The sequence below is a fragment of the Octopus bimaculoides genome, chromosome 15 (assembly GCF_001194135.2).
Source record: "Octopus bimaculoides isolate UCB-OBI-ISO-001 chromosome 15, ASM119413v2, whole genome shotgun sequence".
In the NCBI taxonomy this organism is placed as follows: domain Eukaryota; kingdom Metazoa; phylum Mollusca; class Cephalopoda; order Octopoda; family Octopodidae; genus Octopus; species Octopus bimaculoides.
Genome location: NC_068995.1, coordinates 36,806,058 through 36,825,799, shown reverse-complemented (window position 1 = coordinate 36,825,799; position 19,742 = coordinate 36,806,058). Strand labels below are relative to the sequence as shown.

The window sequence follows — 19,742 nt, the reverse complement described above, 5'->3', positions numbered from 1 at the left end:
ATATATATATATATATATATATATATATATATAGTTTCTTTTTGAAGTGTGTTGCATTGTGCTGACAGACTTGCACTTAAAATTCCCATGATTTAAATCAAATATGGTGACAACACTATCTATCTCTTGCAAACACACACACACACACACTCTCTCTCTATTTCTCTCAACAACTTTTTCTCCTCCCCTTCTTCTAAAATTACATTGTGACATATATTCTGACCCCTCCATTTCTTTCCTTTCCTTTAATAGATGTTGTGACAGACAAACAGACAGAAATCCACTTCCCTTATATAATATATGGGAGCGGATGTTTTGAATTATATTTTGAATTATTGATACACTATTCTATTTCATGAAAACAAATATCTAAATTGTCTGTAAAGCAAACTATTTAAATTTTAAATATAACCACATACAAATTTGTACATTTATTTAAAAGTTGTGTTAACAAAAAAATACTTTATAAAAAGATATAGAAAGGATTGCACTTAGTTTCAGTTGACTGACTGGTTTAACAATAAACTGTAAAAAATATTACTCTTAGAAAATGCATGCCATCTAGACCAGCACTGTAAAATGGATTGGTCCACTGGTTAAAACAAGTCATGTTTAGGGATGTGGGTACGAGTTCCACAGAGAGCCTTTGACTTTTTCTATCTCTGTCCAAAGAGGTTTTTCTTTAACCCAATATCTACATGCTTTTATTCACAGGGACAAAAACAAACCAACACCAGTTGTCAAGTGGGAGGAGGCAGACACAAAGACACACACATATATATACATACATATACACATAAATACATACATATATATATACACACACACATACAAACACATATATTGTACTCAGTTTTACAAAATGTACTCACAGCCTCATTTTTCTTTCGCCGTTTTTCTCGGCGTTCTCGCTTCCTCTTCCGACGTTCTCGTCTTGATAAACTTTCAGATTTTTCATTCCCAGCTGTTTCAACTTCATTATCACTGGCATCAGATCGCATTTCACACTCTTCAGCACTACTTGCAGATTTTTCTGAAAATAAGTAAAGGCAGTTTAGATTTTTATCGAGATTTCATTATGCATAAAACGCAAGGTAATTTAAATGAAAGATTTCAAAAGCCAAGCAATCACGGAGAAAACTTCAACCCACTGTCATGAATTTGTCAAAGCATGTAGATTTGTATAAATTTATCCCCATAAAAAAGCAAACAGATAAACTGCATTAATATATTTAAGTCACTGTATTTTGCTGCTGATGTGGTCAGAATTTATTGATGTAGATTTTCTAGAGCCAGATGCCCTTCCTATTACCAACCCTCACCTATTTCCATGTAAGGTAATATTTCCCCATGACCAAATAAGTTTTCATGGAACAATGGAAACGAAGGCCACAATTTGCATGATGGTAACACTCATTTACAATAATCACACAAGGAAACACATACACATATATATATATATAGATCTTTTATCTTTTATCCCTTACTTGTTTCAGTCATTAGACTACGGCCATGCTGGGGCACTGCTTTGAAGAATTTTTAACCAAATGCATCAAACCCAGTACTTATACTTTTAAAGCTTGGAACTTATTCCACCAGTTTCTTTAGTGGAACTGCTAAGTTACGGGGACATAAACACAGCAGTACCAGTTGTCAAGCAGTATAGAGGAAGAAACACAGACATTACACAAATAAACACACACACGCATATATATATATATATATATATGCATGCATATTTCAGTTTCAGTCTACCAAATCCACTTGACAACTGGTGTTAGTGTGTTTATATCCCCAAAACATAGCAGTTTGGCAAGAGAACAATAGGATAAGTACCAGGCTTTAGAAAAATAAGTACTGGGGGCGATAAATTTGACTAAAATTTCTTAAGGGTGGTGCCTCAACATGGCCACAGTTTAATGACTGAAACAAAAGATAGAAAAAAGTAAAAGAACTTGTACCGATTCCACAACAACAGACATAGAAAAACAGAATTTTCGTAACAGTAACTCACCACTGAAATCATCATCTCTTCGTTGCCTTCGACGCCGAAAATCATTCTCTCCATCACTGGCAATCTCTCCGTCTTCAAGAATTTCACCATCTTCAGGCTCCTCTTCTTTGTACTTTCGCTTTCCAGATCTCCTTCGAGTTTCTTTTTGTCGATGACGACTACTGTCACCTCTACTACTCTTTGACTGACCATTATTTAAAATGGATTTGGAATTCTGTAAAACTCCTTTAGCATCATTCTCAGTTGAATCAAGTATCAGTGGTCCATTTCCAGAATCTTGATCGCTTTCGGATGATTGCTTCTTGAAGCCATCTTCAGCAAAGGTCGTCAACATCTTAGCTGAAGGAAGTGGATTCAATGACTGCTCTGAAGAACTATCATCATCGTTTAGTTGAATAGACAACTTCCCGCCATCACCATGGCAGTCCTGCTCCTCATCTGTCATGAAATCATCCATTGCATGACATAGCAAATTCCAATATTAACACTACCAAAGATACAAAAAAAATAAGATTCAACCATTAAAACCCATATACTGAAATGAGATTTTTTTTTTTCTTTCTTTAGAATGGTATATCTCAAAGAACACACATGAAGAACATGTAAATACTGAGAAGAAAAACTCTTTTGGATTGGAAAATGTCGACGTTTTCTTATCCAAAAAGGTTTTTCAACCCAATTTACTCACATGATATTGTTTACAGGTCAGTGTATATGCTTCAAGGTACAAGGTACAACATTTCAAAATAGAATTATTTCACGTTCTCTCAAAATTTATAAGAAAAATTTTATTGAAATGAGAATTTAAATATTTTAAACCAAATTTTTAGTATTAAATGATGAACATATTTTTAGCAAAGGCATGAATGTGTCATGAAACTAGCACTTATAAAAAGAGGTTTTATATCTTTTGATTTAAACTCAGTCTGAATAATTTGTTTGTTTCTTTATAAATAAATTACAAGGGAAAAAAATTAAAACTATTAGTTCTATAGAAAGAAATGTAACATTTTGTAAAAGTTTTATTTTTAGCTTTGCCAATTTACAAAACTCGAAACTGCTCCACCACAAGAAACAGCTACGAAGAAGAGTTATTTCCCTTGTATTATTGTGGGGATGAAGTTTAAAGGAGTCATTGTCTCCAAGAGCAGAAGAAAAAGACATCTTTGACTAAAATAACCATATGGCGATATTAGTGTTTCTCTCACACACACACACGTATGTCTGTATATAGATATATGTGTGTGTATGGATGTGTATATTACACGCATACACCATACATATAAATATATATACACATAGCTAATATGAACCATTTATTATATGTGTAGAGAGGAAACAGGCAAAGATAGAACGAATTATATCAGAACATAAAATCTAAAAAAATCAAAACAGAAGCTAGTATCTAACAGAAGAAGAAAAAAACTTGTAAACATTATACACGCTTTTATTTATTTATTATTATTGATAAGCCTAGTAAATATATATATATATATATATATATATATATATATATAATCAAAATAATTCTGCAAGCTTTCAGTCGAATTCCTTCAGCTTGTAAAATACATTAACAGCTATCCTAATCCGAGCACACACATGAACACTCCTCACTCACATAGTTGTTACGAATAGTTTTGTAAGGGTCAGGAAGAATTTGTATTGTTGTATAAAGTCTTTGTCCCACCACCCACCACCGTTTTCATAAACTACATACTTTGTCCATCCCCACACGTCCTATAAACATTTTAGTAATGCGTTGTAAGCATGTATACACGAATGGATTGATGTGTAATTGCCTTAATTATTATAAATAATTAAATTTCAGAAAGAATTCCAGTAAAGTAAAACATTTTAACCACTTTTATTCGTGTGATAGGTATGCTAGTGGTAAACGGAATCATTGCTTATTGAATTAGAATTCTAAAATAAATCGAGTATTTGAACTGTAAATTCCAAGCAAATATTTCTTTGGTGCCTGTATCTTCTTATATATATATATATATATATATCCGAACTAACTTTCACTAACCAATTATAGAGTATTAAGTAAATTATATCAATTAAATAAATTTTTAAAAATATATTTTGTTTTCGGTATACAGAAGAAATGTCATTTTTATTTCAAATTGGAAAAGGTAGACTCAAGTGTGTTGTTGAGAAACAATGTGTAACACATATATTGATGTTTAAATCAGTCATAATGATATATATATATAGACAACGACGTCTATGCTATTATCGGAATGAAAGACGAAATTAATGCTATTTTTTGAAAGGTGTTAAGTTGCGTTCCTGAGTTCAAAAGTGAACCCTTCCAACAAACACACAAGCCCCATATGAGGAGGAGAAAACACATCGCCATGGCGAAGACGCTAGCTTATCTCAATAACTTCCTGCGCAAATCGCCGATCCCTGATTGTTATAATCAGTTAGTAAGTTTACTAGCTAGCTTAAACTTGAAGAAAAAAATAACAATAACAATAAATTAAGCAAATAGAATTATCTTTTTTCATTTTTAAACATATTTCGAGGTGAAATAAAGTGTGTGTGTGTGCGTGCGTGTGTAAATGTTTACATAGTATTGTGCGATTATATGTATATAGTGTATGTGTGTGTCGCAAAAAAACTAGTAACTCTATTATATGTGTGTTGAGCACTTTTAGCATTCGTTCGTACTCCCCTTATGTATAAATGCTTCTTTTGTTTGTACATCAAACACACACACATATACACGCGTTAATTATAACAAAGTGTGCTCAATTTCGGAATTTCATTATAATATAAAAGTTATATATAACTTGGCAGTTCGGTTTGTCAGTAACCAAACTTGTGTGTGTGTGTGTGTGAACGTGTCTAAGGTGATGTAGTGAGATGGAAGATGAGGTGGTGGGGGAGGAAAGAGACTTGGTCACGAAAAGCGAAGCAAATAAGATGAAATAAGAAAAATATATATAAAAAAGGAAAGTAAAAGAGGGAATGGAATCTGTTATAAGTCAGATACATTAGAAACGAGAGACAGAGAGAATGAGATGGAGATAGAGAGAAAGAGAGCAACAGATATATAGAATTTCTTTCGTCATTATAGAAGAGACAGGGTATAGAAGCAACGTTGATGGGCGATCGTGACTAGAAGGGAAGTTGTAGGGAGAATGAGGGAGGAATGAAAAGTAATCAGTAATCCTGTAACCAAAATATTTACATTTCTGGAAGAAAGAACATAATTGAAAGATCCCCTGGTAATATGACACATCTGCTAGAGAAAATTGATTATTTCATTTTAATGAAGTCGAAATAATCGTACAATTCACGGTACGATCTGAGTCCTGAAGAGAAACTCTATGTGTGTTTGTGTGCAAGGTGAGGTGATCACGTCCGCACGCGCACATACACACACACACACACTTGAAGAAACAGGCTTCGCCAAGTTTAATGCTCTGGACTCGCTGAGTGCCACGATGACGCCCCTACATCTCCGTTAGAATTACTCAAGAAAAACTGGATATATGTCTATGCGTGTGTGCATATGGTTATATATATATATATATATGTGTGTGTGTGTGTGTATGTATGTTTGTGCGTGTGTGTGTATGTATGTTTGTGCGCGCGTGTCAAAGAGAGATCGCGTCCATATGTGAGTAAATACGTTTAAGGAAACGCAAGAGGACGTTTAGTGGGGTAGGTGGGTGCTGTTTACACAGTGCATATATTGCGAAAATTTCCAGACACCTTTATATATAGTTGTTGATGACGATGATGATGAATGATCGCAAACATTCAAACATCATTCACTTCTCTCCCGTCAAACTATTGTCAAATACGTGTACACAAAGACGATAACAGATGAGGGGGGGGAATTGATAGTCTGGCTGTAATCATCAGTCTGTCGGAGTTAATGGAATGAGATCGGAACGAGGAGCAAAAGAGAGGATGATGGAACGGTTAAAACCATCGAGCAAGCATATTGAAAAATATTTCTAATGAATTTTTTACAAGTTGAAACAGGAGCTAGTAACGAACTCTCTTTCTCACTTGATTTCTGATTAGCTTAACACACGATTTTAAACACAAACTTTTACAGCTCAGGTAGTTTAAGTATTATGCAAGCATGTATGGACGTGTTTTGAAGATAACCAAACATAAATGAGAGAGCAGGCACGAAGCCAGTTTAATAGAGGAAGGGGTATACAGGCGATTGAATGTCCCCCGGTTCTCATAATTCATCGACTCCACCACCATCACCCACGAAGGTATGAAGTGCTAAGCCGATCGCTGCGCGAATTCAACAACGAAGTAGCGAACTAGTTATGTTGTAATATATAGAGTGCAGAAACCTTAGTCATCTTACGTATCAATGTATCCATATCCATACTGGATATGACAGTTACGATAAGAGTATATATATAGTACAAAATCTAGGACAACACAACACAATATATTATTATTATTATAAGGGCAACGAAGTGAATTCCTTGATCAACCATTCTAAAATCAGACATGCTGCTACTTCTTACAAAACACAGACTTTCTCTCGTACATTATCTCACCTCAGTACCCACCTCACAACCTAAATAAAGGTAGAGAGGGAAATGAAAAGTTACAGCCTCTCCAACTAGCCGCTAACCATACACAAATTTCCATGGTATATATATATATTTTTTTCATGTCGTCATAGTACTGACCTTATGCTAGCATCCATGGGGGGGGAGAGAGATAGAGAGAGAAGGGTGCTATTTAATCAACATTATCCTCCCTTCTTCACCATTACTACCATCGTGTAAAACTTACTGCGTAAATTCACTTGTATCTGAGTCTTGAAATTAAGAATTATATTTCTGCAGAAACATCGCTTTCATTATTTCAGACTTAAAAGATAGATATATATATTATTACGGGCACTAATGTTTTTTCACTTCCTAGTGTTAACATTAGTCATTAACGATAAAAGCTTTTCGTAAGTAATCGGGCTTGCTACTACTACTACTACAACCAGCAGTGGTGTAAATGTAGTAGTGCTAGTAATACTTCGAGTGGTGGCGACAAATTTGACCTCATTTATAGTCTCATACGTTCGCCATTATGGTAAAAAAAAATATACTTAGCAGTTTTCGTAATTTCACCGTGGTGATTGATTCCGATTACTTACCGTGATTTCCACCACACACAAGAAAAAATTCCCTTTTATTCCGAAACCATCTAAGGTTTTGGGGGGGACTGCTTTGTTTTGTTTTTTTTTCTTCACTACTGTAAGATAAATATATATACATATAGTTGTATAAATCTATTTAAATTATGTTTTTTTATATATATATATTATATATATGACTATTTTTTTTTAAATAAAGGGAAAAAAATTTATACCTGTTCTTTTTCTTTTTGCGATATTTAATCTGATAATATAAAATTTAAGATTCTTATGGAAAATTTGAGTAATGGTATTAATGCCAGCAAGGCAATTTAAGCCAGCAAGAAACGGCATTCTGGTTAAGATACAATGTGGTAGCTGGTAGTGATTAAGGTGGGATTTCCTCTCCACTTCTGACAAACACTAAAAAGAGGGTAGGTAAGGCCTGAAGAAATAAAATTCATAGAGATCGAGGAGACGACAGGGTTAAAATACTAATTTTTTTTTTTCCTTTAAAATATGACCCCGGATTGAAATTTAGTGATACTTCACTGTACGTTATTGTACGGCAAATAATCAGGAGTGAAAAAAATGTGATTATTATACCTCGTAAAAAAAGATGGGCGGAAGACAAGGATTGGAGAGTCTATAGGTATATATATATGTATATATATTATATATATATATATATTGTATATATCATATATGTATATTTAAAAAAAAAAAGTTAAGAAAAGGAGACACACTAACAGTGAATAGAAAAGGATGTAAAAAAAAATCAGCTCCTTTTTCTTCTCGGTTGAGGATAGAAACCTTGTTTTCACCACAACTACTCAGAGAAGTGGTAAACCAATATATCCTATTATTTTAAGTTGAGTCCACTTGGAGTATTTGAAAGAGAAATGTCCAAAAACTCGCTATATGACGTCGACGACAAGCAGTGGTCTTCAAGTGATGGAGGTTAGAACTAGGTCACGTGTCAGTCCCACACAATGGGGTGTAGGCAAAAGGCGGAATGGAGAAACAGAAACGTAGTATTAACGTCAATGCGACGACAAAACAAGCGAAACGAAACGAATTAGAGAAATAGAGAGTATGAGTGGGGGATGGAGCCGTACAAAAAGGGGAGTTAAATATGGAGGTAGTTACGTTTTCCAGTTTGCCTGATAAGAGAAAATAATAGATAAACGATACAAGAATAGTCTTCGATGTTAAATTTATGCAAAAGAAATATATTTATATTTGATGTAATAAAATAAATACTGAAAAATAAATGTATAATTATTGTATTTAAAAAAATTATATAAAAATATATCTTATTGGGAATTCCATATTTAATGTTTTAAAGATTTTTAATAAAGGATTGATGTAAATGAAATCTACATAGGCTATATATTAATTGCCAACAACTACCGTAAATTTTCCTTTCAGTTAAAAAAAATCTAATGTGTAAAAAGAATAAAAATTTGTTCATATTTTCGTAATGCTTTGCCTGTTTTTCGGTGTAAAAAAAATGAAATTTCACCACCCAAATCCCGAAACACAGTCTTTGATGTTTAATATTATTTCGAAAATCGCGATGGGGAAGGTTGATTAGGTCAGTGCCTCTCAGGGGTTCTACAGAAACTTTTGAATTAAAGATTAATGTTATGGTTGTTATTATTATAAGCACTGTTGCGTCATCGAAGATTTCTTTGTTCTTTGGTTCGTTTATACCACCACCACCACCATCACGTTCTTCATGGAAGAAGTCTTATTGTGATTTCTTTATCTGTTAAAGCTGAGGCCTAAAAAGACGAAGTTTCTTGTTTTCCTATTCAGTAGCAAAACCTCAACATCGATCGATCAGGATATATATATATATGTATATATATATGTATGGATGTATTAGGTTTGTCCTGGAGATGACCAGGTTAACAGCTTTACTATTTGTGGGTCCTAATGTTGGGCCAATTTTGGCATGAAATCCAATTACAGTGGATGTATGTAATAGCGAAGACAGGACCTAGCAGAACTCACTAGTGTGTGTATATATATAGATAGATAGATATATATATATTAAATGGCAAAGCTATTGCAAAAAGTTTCCAAATTGGAAAAAGTTTCATTGGTATTTTGTTTTTCCAAAAATTTATCGATTTCGACAATCGATGGGCGACAAACCTAATTAATTAACTATCAATCAATGACAGATCTATCAAAATATGCCGCCAATATTGTTGATGATAAACTGTTACGTAGTATTATTTATCGGGGTAGGGATTACAAATAGATTATTATTATTATTATTATTATTATTATTATCATTATTATTATTATTATTATTATCATTATTATTATTATTATCATTATTATTATTATTATTATTATTATTAAGGTGGAGTTTAAAAAAAAAAAAGATAGATTTAGACGTTGCTACCTTCATTAACATAATTTATGTTAAAGCCAGATTTACCTTCATCTGTAAATTACAATATCCTTGCTGATAGCAGCAAATAATGGCTAGTGGTTGAGACTATGCTAGATTAGTAATATAAGGTTTTTTTTCTTGTAAGTGAAGAGAGAGATAGAGGAAATATGCAGATATTGAGAGAGTATATATATATATATCAATATATTTTCTTTTTAAAAAAAATTACTAAAAAATTGATTAAGGGAGAATATAGGCTCCTTCCTTCTGAATGAGTATATAGTTGTTGGTGATATATATATATGTATATATATATTTATCCTCTGTTTCTTTTTTTTTTTCCTAGAAAGGGATGATTTTTCTTTTTATTCCAAGTGATGTCAAGTAGTTGTTTTCAATGGATTTTTGACTAATAACTACCAACAGATTGTTCGTTTAACAGTGGGAACTTGTCTTTGACTTTTGATCGCCAATATTTCCAGTAACGTATTTAGAGTGGGATATTTATATTGTGTTTGTGAATATCACATATATATATATATATATGTATATATATATATATATATATGTATATATATATATATATATATATATATAATGTATATCAATGTGCGTGTATGTAGGTATGTATGTATTACTGCTTTTACATTCCCCTGTTCTGACAAGAATATTAGCAAAATTAATAAATTATACAGCTGATAGGTAAAGCAAATAGATAAGAGTAGTTATCTAAGGATATATAATGCATGTATATGTAAAAGTATGTGTATATATATATGTGTGTGTGTGCATGTATATATGTATGTATATATATTCACTTAGTTTTAAAGATAGAGATAGAAACAAGTAAAAACAATAATTAACACACACATTTATACGATCATTCCAACTAAATTGTTAAATATATATACATATATACATATATATGTATGTATATTTCTTTTACTATACCTGAAATGAACAAATATTTACAAAACAAAAAAAAATTATATACCATCAACTTATGTAGAGTAGAATTGGTGCAAGTTTGTGAATGATGATGATATGTGGAAATTATTATTAGGAAGATAAGATTATAAATAAAACAGCAATGTGCAGTTATAGCTAGTGTATATAATGTAAAAAGAGATGTTTTAGAAGAATTATCATGAATGGAGGACGAGGAAAATAGATTGAAGGAAGATTTGGAGGATATTAAATACCTGAAGTAAAATATTATTTGGGATTTTGTGTTGTTTCGTGAAGGATTTTTGTGTGTAGATATATATTAATGATGTTTTTTGGCCGTATATATACATATATGTGTGTATATATTATATTTGACAGAAAATGAGGGGAAGCAGTAAATAAGTTATATCATGTAATGTATTAAACGGTCGTATTTTGGAGGAAGCTTTGATTTCTTTTAGGTATTTTTGCTTCTCGTTGTCTCATAAAAAGATCAACAGAGCATCGAATTGTACATATATATACATATATATATATATATATGGTACAGTATACCTAATCAAGCACACATATGAAAAGGAATCACTTGTTTCTTTCTTTCTTCTTTTTTGGGGAAAAAAAAGCGAGTATATGAAGAGATAAATGAAGAAAATTTTTGTTGTACTTGTATGTTTTTTGGCTTGAATAGAAAAGACAAGATTATTTGTGCGACACACACATTCCGACCTCTCTTTAAGCGTCCATTATTCCCTTTTTTTTTCTCTCTCTCCAAACCCTTTTTTTTGTTTTTTTCTTTCAATGTTTAGATTCCTATCACTATCTCTATCTCTCTCTCATTTTTTTTATCTACCTCTCTTCACTTTGAATGTTAGAGGACGGCAGAAGTTCCTCTCTTGGTTTGCACACTTCTAAAAGAAAAGATGGCGACCTCCTCTAGAGATTCAACACACGTCCATGACGTCACAGATGACGTCATCCCACCCACCCTTCACAAGGGTTTTTCTCTTCAGGGAGCGAACATTTCGAATGTTGTAGTATCACCCCTCTCTTAGTTTGAAACAAATAACCAATCAATCACCCTTTATATTAATCACCCTTTATATTAATGACGATAGTGATTATTACATTATTCTCGCCAACTATATTTTTTAATATTATAAAATGCTATTTTTTAAAAGGATCTTTGAATTTTTATCATATTTTACATATTTTTTCCTATCCATAACTGAGACATAATCAATAGTTCGAACTTTGTTGAGTCACTCCTCCATTTTAAAACTAATCACACTTCATTTTCATGAAGATAATGATTATTATACACATATAACCTCTTAAGTATATTTTCTATAAACAAATTTTTTAAAGCTTTGAATTTTCCTTCTATTTTACACACTTTTTTCCTATCACTAATTGAATGGATGATCAACTGTCTTTGTGTGGTAAGAAGTTTGCTTCCCAACTACATGGTTTTGGGTTCAGTCCCACAGCATGGCACCGTGGGTAAATATCTTCTACTATAGTGCCAGGCCAACCAAAGCTTTGCGCATGGATTTGGTAGATGAAAACTGAAAGAAGCCCAACATATGAAAATATATGTATAACACATACATATATTTTTATCCAAACATATACATTAAAAAATACATGTATATATCTATGTGTTTGTGTTTGGCCCCAGCATCGCTTGACAACTAGTGTTGGTTTGTTTACATACCCATAATTTTGTAGTTTGACAACAGTGACTGATAAGGCTTTTAAAAAATAAGTACTGGGGTCAATTCATTCAACTAAAAAAAAACTCTTTGAGGCAGTGCCCCAGCATGGCCGTAGTCCAATGACTGAAACACATAAGATAAAATATATTACAATCAAATAAAAAAAAAACAAATTTTATTTTTGAAGTCAATTCCTTGTTAGTTTCTCACATTATTTTATCTTCCCAAGGTTTCCAGAAACCCAGTTTTTCTCCTTTTGTGTGTGTGTGTTTCTTTCGTATTAGAGCAGGGGTTTTCAAACTGTGGTCCGCGGACCACAGGGGGTCCGCAAGGACAAGACAGGGGGTCCGTGAACAGCAAATGCTTTTTATGGGCAATTTGATTTTATACATGTTTTTTAATCGAAATCTTTTAATTGACAATAAACCTATTTGTTAAATAAATAAGTGTAAAAATATATGTTATTTTAAGCAAATATTTATGTATAAATTTCATAAGCGTTTATAAGGGGGTCCCTAAGGTAAAGCCTGAAATATAAAGGGGTCCGCAAGTCAAAAAGTTTGAAAACCCCTGTATTAGAGAATACACAATGGATTGACTTGACTTTTTCAGCTTTAAATACAATGGAGTATAAAACAGTTCACTGCATGTGCCACATGGTCACGGCTGATGAGAAAGTATCTCAGAGATGGGGCCTGACTGGGACACTGCTGAGAGGGTTGCTCTGGACGCAGTGACATTGCTAGTAGGGAAGCACATTTTTTTTTAAATTAGCTTTTTTTTTTTTTCTTGTTAATTACATGACCTTGGAAGAACTTTCTGGAGTCATTACTTTATTTGACTAACCTCCTGCGTTTTTGAACTGTCTGCTCAGTCTCTTGTGATGTGTTGATGGTCACTGACATCTGAAGAACCAAAACGAACTCGACATCATAACCTCTCAACACAATCCTATGGAGATTCATCTTTTTTTTTATGTCACACCTACGTCAGTAGTTGTAAGTTTCATACATAATGACATTGTTACTTAAACATGAAATTAATGAACATAAAATACAATTATGTGTACTATAACTAATGAAATATTTCACATAATATAAGAGAAATCAGTTAAAAATTGTTTGATACATGTCACAGCGCCTTTTTTTTTTATGTGGTCATTCCCCCTAACTTTAGAACCTGGCTATGCCTCTGCTGGGAAGACCCAAGCAAATACCAACAAATGGTGGGTGCAGAGATATGCTGCAATGGCACAAGACCCTATTCCTAATTTACCTGACCTTATCACATAGATCTAGGTTCAATGAAGCTATTACTCTAGCTTATGATTGTCAACAATCATTTTCATTACAATCCACTCAGGAATATGAAAATTTCACTGACTTATAGCACTTCATACAAACTTATAGATACAATTTTATAATCTCTGCTCTATATATCACATTTCTTTTGCATCTATAAATAATATAACCTACTTACCTGCGTATAAGTCACAATCGTGTTTAAGTCGCATCTCTAATTTAATATTAAATCTTGGTACAAATTTTTTCTCTTCATAGTTTTAGCTTTGTCCCATATCTAAGTCACACCCCAAGTTTAATGTTATATCTTGGTACAAATTTTTTTCCCTTTATAATTTCAGCTTTACTCCACGTGTAAGTTATACCCCAGTTTTTATAAAATAGTATGACTTATAGATGAGTAAATACAGTAAGTGCACTGAAAATGATGAGGCCACACAGCAGTGGACTAAATAAATATCTTATATAATTACATTTTGCCTTAACTTTTTATATTCATTTTCCACTGAAGTCGATTTTGTTTTCCTTTTTTTCCAAAATTGATAAATGCTGAAGACATTCAAATATTGAGTGTGGAAATCACTCAACTCAACCATTCTGCTTGAGAAATTGATCAAGTGTTCATGTGTTAATTCCATGCATATTCTAATCTAGTTCAACAGAATATTTTTTACTGAATTTCGGGAGTGAAAATATTTTGTAAAAGTAAAAAGAAGCATATGATTTTATATCCTTTGCTGGTCTGTGGCACCACTACCTCATCATCATCTCAGTTTCACTATCTGCATGGCTTACCATGACTCTCTGTTGCTACCCCACCAGCAATTCCCAAGAGTGTCATAGAGGTAGAGTCCTCAGGCTTGAGTCATAGGGAGTCTTTCATTCACCAATTACACAACCACGGACGACACCTCTATGGATGTGTGATCCTGACCATTGATCTTCTAGGCTTCCTCTGCTCAGCATCAATGTAAGAAGCACCGTTGGCTCAGTTGAACTTGTCCACTACCTTTTCACAATCCACCAGGCTGCAGTCCCATAACTTTGATATATCTCTGGCAGGGTAGCTAAACAGGTTCTATGCCTTGCCAAAGAGCAGCCTGTAACTATGCTGGGCATTGTTGTCACTCCATGAAGTGTTTTCAAAATACCCACATACCCTTGTGGTATGTATTTGAACAATAAAAATGTATAATGATATATTAAATACCATACAAGGTAAGTTCTTAATTTATTGAAATTACCTCCACTTCCACAGAAGATAGAGCAATTGCTTGATGGCAAATTGGGATGGACCTATTGTTAATGGGAAGGGGAGCTCTTCTGTCTCATCAGCACAGCAGTTGCCTTTCCTTATCAGCAGAATATATATTTGGTCTTCCTTTCAGCCTTATTATTATTTTAGTTTCTCTGTCAAAGCTCTTTTGTCACACATCCTGTGACTCTTCAGCAACTCTTTATCTCATGTGTCTCCTCTTGTTCTTATTCCATTTTGTCATTCTGTCAAGAGCAGATACATGGGATAAAGATTCATTGAAGAGGTTACAGGATGTTTGATACAAGAGCTTTGATAAAGAACCTAAAATAATAATAATAATAAAGCTGAAGTGAAGGCCAAATATGTAGTGTGTGTGTTTAAGTGTTAAAATATGACCATCCCCAAGTAAAACAATATCTGTTTCAACACACAATTTCTCATCAAGAATCTTGCAAAACAAATACATAAACAAAATAAAAGTTTGTTTTTGTTTTTCATTTTTATTTTCATATTTATCTTCTAGTTTTTTCTTCATTACTCTTAAATTACTCACTTTATTAACACCATCCCCTGCCGGAGCCTCGTGGAGCTTTAGGTGTTTTTGCTCAATAAACACTCACAACACCCGGTCTGGGAATCGAAACCGTGATCCTATGACTGCGAGTCCGCTGACCTAACCACTGGACCATTGCGCCTCTACACTCTTAAATTACTCACTTTATTAACTACTAACTTAAAAGCTGCACTCCAGGTGGACTTTTAAGCTAACACTTGCAGCCCAAAACTAAAGACAGCAAAATAGCATGACTATAATACGTATATAGTGACAATATGCCCTGGTGGTGTTTGATCAGGGGTTAAGGACGGATGAGAATTAATTCTGTAATGCAATCATTCTATTGTTCCAGTCCCAAGTTGAACTCCAACTGTTGGCCAATTTGTCCCAAAGTTCTTATCTCGGTGTAAAATTAACGAAGCAAATGTCATTTATCTCTCCCCTTGATCTTTAACATCATCTGGCAAACGCCAACCAAGATAGTGTGAATCAACCAAGCTTTACCTGCTAGAAATAGCAACCCAAATGCTTTTAAATCAGATCCCAATATTGGATGTTCAAAAATCAAATGAAGAGGATCATTCTGATTTCCAAAAGGTATAATATGTCTATATAGAGCAAATGTAGACTGAGATGCAGAGGTCCCATATGGGCAGACAGAATTTCACTTTTATTATTATAGATAATACATACTCTCTCTCTCTCTCTCTCTCTCTCTCTCTCTCTCTCTCTCTCTCTCTCTCTCTCTCTTGTCCAGCTTATATCCTCTGCAACCTCTTCATTCTATGTGAAACAAGAAAAACAAAAAGGAAACCCAAAACAACAGAGTTTTAAAGTGCAATGATTTATTTGGACTAGTGTTCTCATCTTGGTTGTTACAGTCACAGCATTTCAGCCACTGTACCCTCTAGAGGTCTTCAGATGCCTCTTGAACTAATCTTCATGGAATTTCAAACAAAATCCTTCATTCATTCATCAGATAGATTGTTTACATTCTCTTTGTCTGAGTGTTGGGTCCTTTGGGTGTTTGGATAAGATGCGGATGTCAAGTTGACCCAGGCTGCTTCCATGTTGGTCCTTGGCATGTTGGTCGAGTATGGAGGACTGTATTTTGTTGTCATATTGTCTCAAATGTTCATTTAGTCATTCCGCAATGCACCTCATGGGTGCTTTTACATAAAATTTAATTTTGCAGTGAAAGGGTTAACAGGATTTGAACTCAAAACACAAATACTGCAAGACATTCTGTTTGATTCTTTAACAACCTTGCCAACTTGTTACCATTGTTAGATGCTGGTGAGTGAGTATTTGTCACTCAGTTAGATTAGAGATGAGAAACTTTTTTTTAGACTGGCATGTCAATATTTTAACTATTTTTGATTAAATTTATTGTTAGAGTGTCACAAGTATATATGTATTTAGTCTTAGGTTAATAATACTTATAAATAGTCCAACCTCTCTTACCACGGAAAATAGATGATGATGATGCTGGTTGTTGTTGTTGTTGTTGTTGTTGCTGCTGCTGCTGCTGCTGTTGTTGTAGTAGTAGTTGTTGTTATCGTTGTTGTTGTTGTTGTTGTTGTTGTTGTTGTTGTTCAGTAGTTTTATTTTTATAACGTGCTTTCACTTCACTACCGAGCGCAGCTCTGTGCGCCTTGGGTATGTGCTGTGGTTTGCTGTAGTGCTCTTATGTTTACTGTATTGAAAGTGTTTTGCGTAGGATGTGTGCAGTACCCAGTAGTGCAATTTTCTGTATGTTATATATATTTGTAAGTCCTGCTATTTTTGTTATGTATTTGTCTGAATATTTTTTTATTATACCTAAGGCACCTACTATGATAGGAATTGTTTCTGTTTTTAGATTCCACATTCGAGTTATCTCTATTTCCAGGTCTTATTATTATTATCATCATAAAGCAGTAAACTGGCAGAACTGTTAGCCTGCCAGGCAAAATGCTTAGCATTATTTCATCTACTGCTATGTTCTGAGTTCAAATTCTACCAAGGTCAACTTTGCCTTTCATCCTTTCAGAGTTGATAAATTAAGTACCAGTGAAACACAGGGGTCAATGTAATCAAATAGTCCCCTCCTCCTAATTTCAGGCCATGTACCTTTAGTAGAAAGGACTATTATATAACCATTATCTTCTTTCAATTTTGTTTCCATTTCTTGCTGAATGTCTTCCCAACATCTAGGGCAAAGAAACTTACTGTATACATCTGTAGGTCATTAAATGAATACACCTGATTGTTCATTTACAAAGTCATGTGACAAAGGGGGGGGGGAGAGAAAGACAGAGAGAAAAAGAAAAGAAGGATGAAAAAGAAAACAAAGAAAATAAAGGAAAGAAAATTCACAGCAACAATGATCTTCACAATACAGGTGACATACTAGTTAAGACAATTTTTTGCACTTCCTGCATGGATGGTAAGCCAGGGATCATTCTCAAATAATTTTCAGTTCCTTTTTTGATCATGCCAAGTACTCCTACAGCCACTGGTATTGTAACCATCTTGAGATGCTACATTTTTTCAATTTCAATCAGCAAATCGTTATATTTTCTGAGCTTATCAAATTCTTTTGCCGAGATATTATGATCACAAAGTGTGCTTGTGTCAATCAATAAACAGATTTTATCGTGTTGGTCTTTCACAGCAATATCTGGTTTATTAGCTTTAATGGTTCAGTCTGTATGTACTGGAAAGTCTCAAAGAACTGTTACGTTTTCTCCCTCAGTTACAGCCTCAGAGTGGTGCTTGTACCATTTCTCAGAAGTTTTGAATTTATAATGCTGACATATTATCCAGTGTAGTTATCAACCAACTCTGTCATGTCTTGATTTATACTTTAACGGTGCTAAAACCTTACACCCAGAGATTAGGTGGTCCACTGTTTCAAACTCATCATTGCAGTATCAGCACTTTGGATTTACTCCATTGTTCATCACAGTGGCTTGGTAGTTCCAGGTTAGTAAGCTCTGATCCTGAGCATCTAAGATAAAGGTTTCCCTCTATGTCTTTAGCCCTGAGCTCCATATCCCCTGATGGGTGTGCTTCTGGTCTATATCAGCTTGTTTGTTATGGGTCACATCTTTGTCATGCAGAGGTTTTTTGTCCCCACTTATCAGCCAATTGTTCAAACACATTTTGCTTTGCTGTTGATTTCACCTTCCATCATGCTGTTCAACCTGGGTATTACACATGAACTCACTAACAAATTTTTTGCTCTCCTTCATGACAGAATGAAGATTCTTCACATCTCTTATAATTTTTGACAAGTTTTAGCATCCAGTCATTAGATGTTTCAAGATATTTGACCAGTCCAATTGTAGTAGTTTTGTAAGAGATTTCAAATTGGATCAAGCCTTGAGCTCTGGGAAAGTAAAGACGATCTTTGTCTGCCTTTGGGTGGTGCATCTTATTGCAAGTCAGCAGCTTATGGATTTTCCTGTCAATCTTTCTTCTTCTTCTTCTTCTTCTTCTTCTTCTTATTATTATTATTATTATTATGATGATATAAGAGGCTTAATAATGAGTTGCTAATTGATTAATTTGTAAGCAACTCAAAGTTCTAATATGAAATAACTATATCATTAAATATTACCCCACAGTTCATTTTTTTCTTTTCTTTTTTTTTTAGTTACACATTAAAACATTGAGAATTTTTCCAGTTTAGATTTAGGTAAATGTTTATAGATAAGCTCTTTATATGATCATGCAGAGAGATTTCTTATTTTTCCAAAGTCCACATCATGTCACCTAAAAACCTACATTACATCACTGCTGATATGTTGTCAAATACTCACTATTAATAAACTAGAGAAACAATCTTTGGAATGTTATCTATGATGTTTGTGTTCCATGACCAGTAGCATGACCCCAAAAGCAATATTCTGAGTGAAGTTCTCTTGTGTGGGTCTCATAATATTTTGTATGTGTCTAAGTCCAGCCTTATTATTTTCAAATTTTATGGTAGGCTCCTTGAAAGTGCTGGACATTTTCCATTTGAATGTTTTACTTTTGTATGATTAAGGATGTGGAGGCGCGTAGCTTAGTGGTTAGGGTGTCAGCATCATGATTGTAAGACTGTGGTTTCGATTCCTGGACCGGGAGATGCGTTGTATTCTTGAGCAAAACACTTCATTTCACGTTGCTCCAGTCCACTCCGCTGGCAAAAATGAGTAACGCTGAGATGGACTGGCATCCTGTCCAGCTGGGGAACACATACACCATTGAAACCGAGAAACCAGGCCCATGAGCCTGGTTAGGCTTTAAAAGGGTGCATTTATCTATTTATGATTAAGGACATCCATTTTTTTTATTTGCACTCCTTATCAGTACAAAGTTTGGGATTAGAGAGTTTTGTTGGTGTGTTTGTTAGTCTGCTGCTATTGTTCCTCTGTTTTGCCTCTTTT

At 33.8% G+C, this 19,742-nt stretch overlaps 1 protein-coding gene across 1 annotated transcript in view; it reads right to left on the bottom strand.

The window, feature by feature from the left end:
* The window catches only part of LOC106882725 (zinc finger CCCH domain-containing protein 4), a 30,609-nt gene extending 19,152 nt beyond the window's left edge, over positions 1-11,457 (bottom strand). The window contains exons 1-3 of the mRNA XM_052973398.1: positions 9,595-11,457; positions 2,015-2,501; positions 873-1,033 (exon numbers count right to left, since the gene is read on the bottom strand). Of these exons, the coding sequence (XP_052829358.1) occupies positions 873-1,033; positions 2,015-2,471 (618 nt within the window). The 5' untranslated portion in view covers positions 2,472-2,501; positions 9,595-11,457. The remainder of the gene's footprint in view (positions 1-872; positions 1,034-2,014; positions 2,502-9,594) is intronic.
* Positions 11,458-19,742: the final 8,285 nt, after the last annotated feature.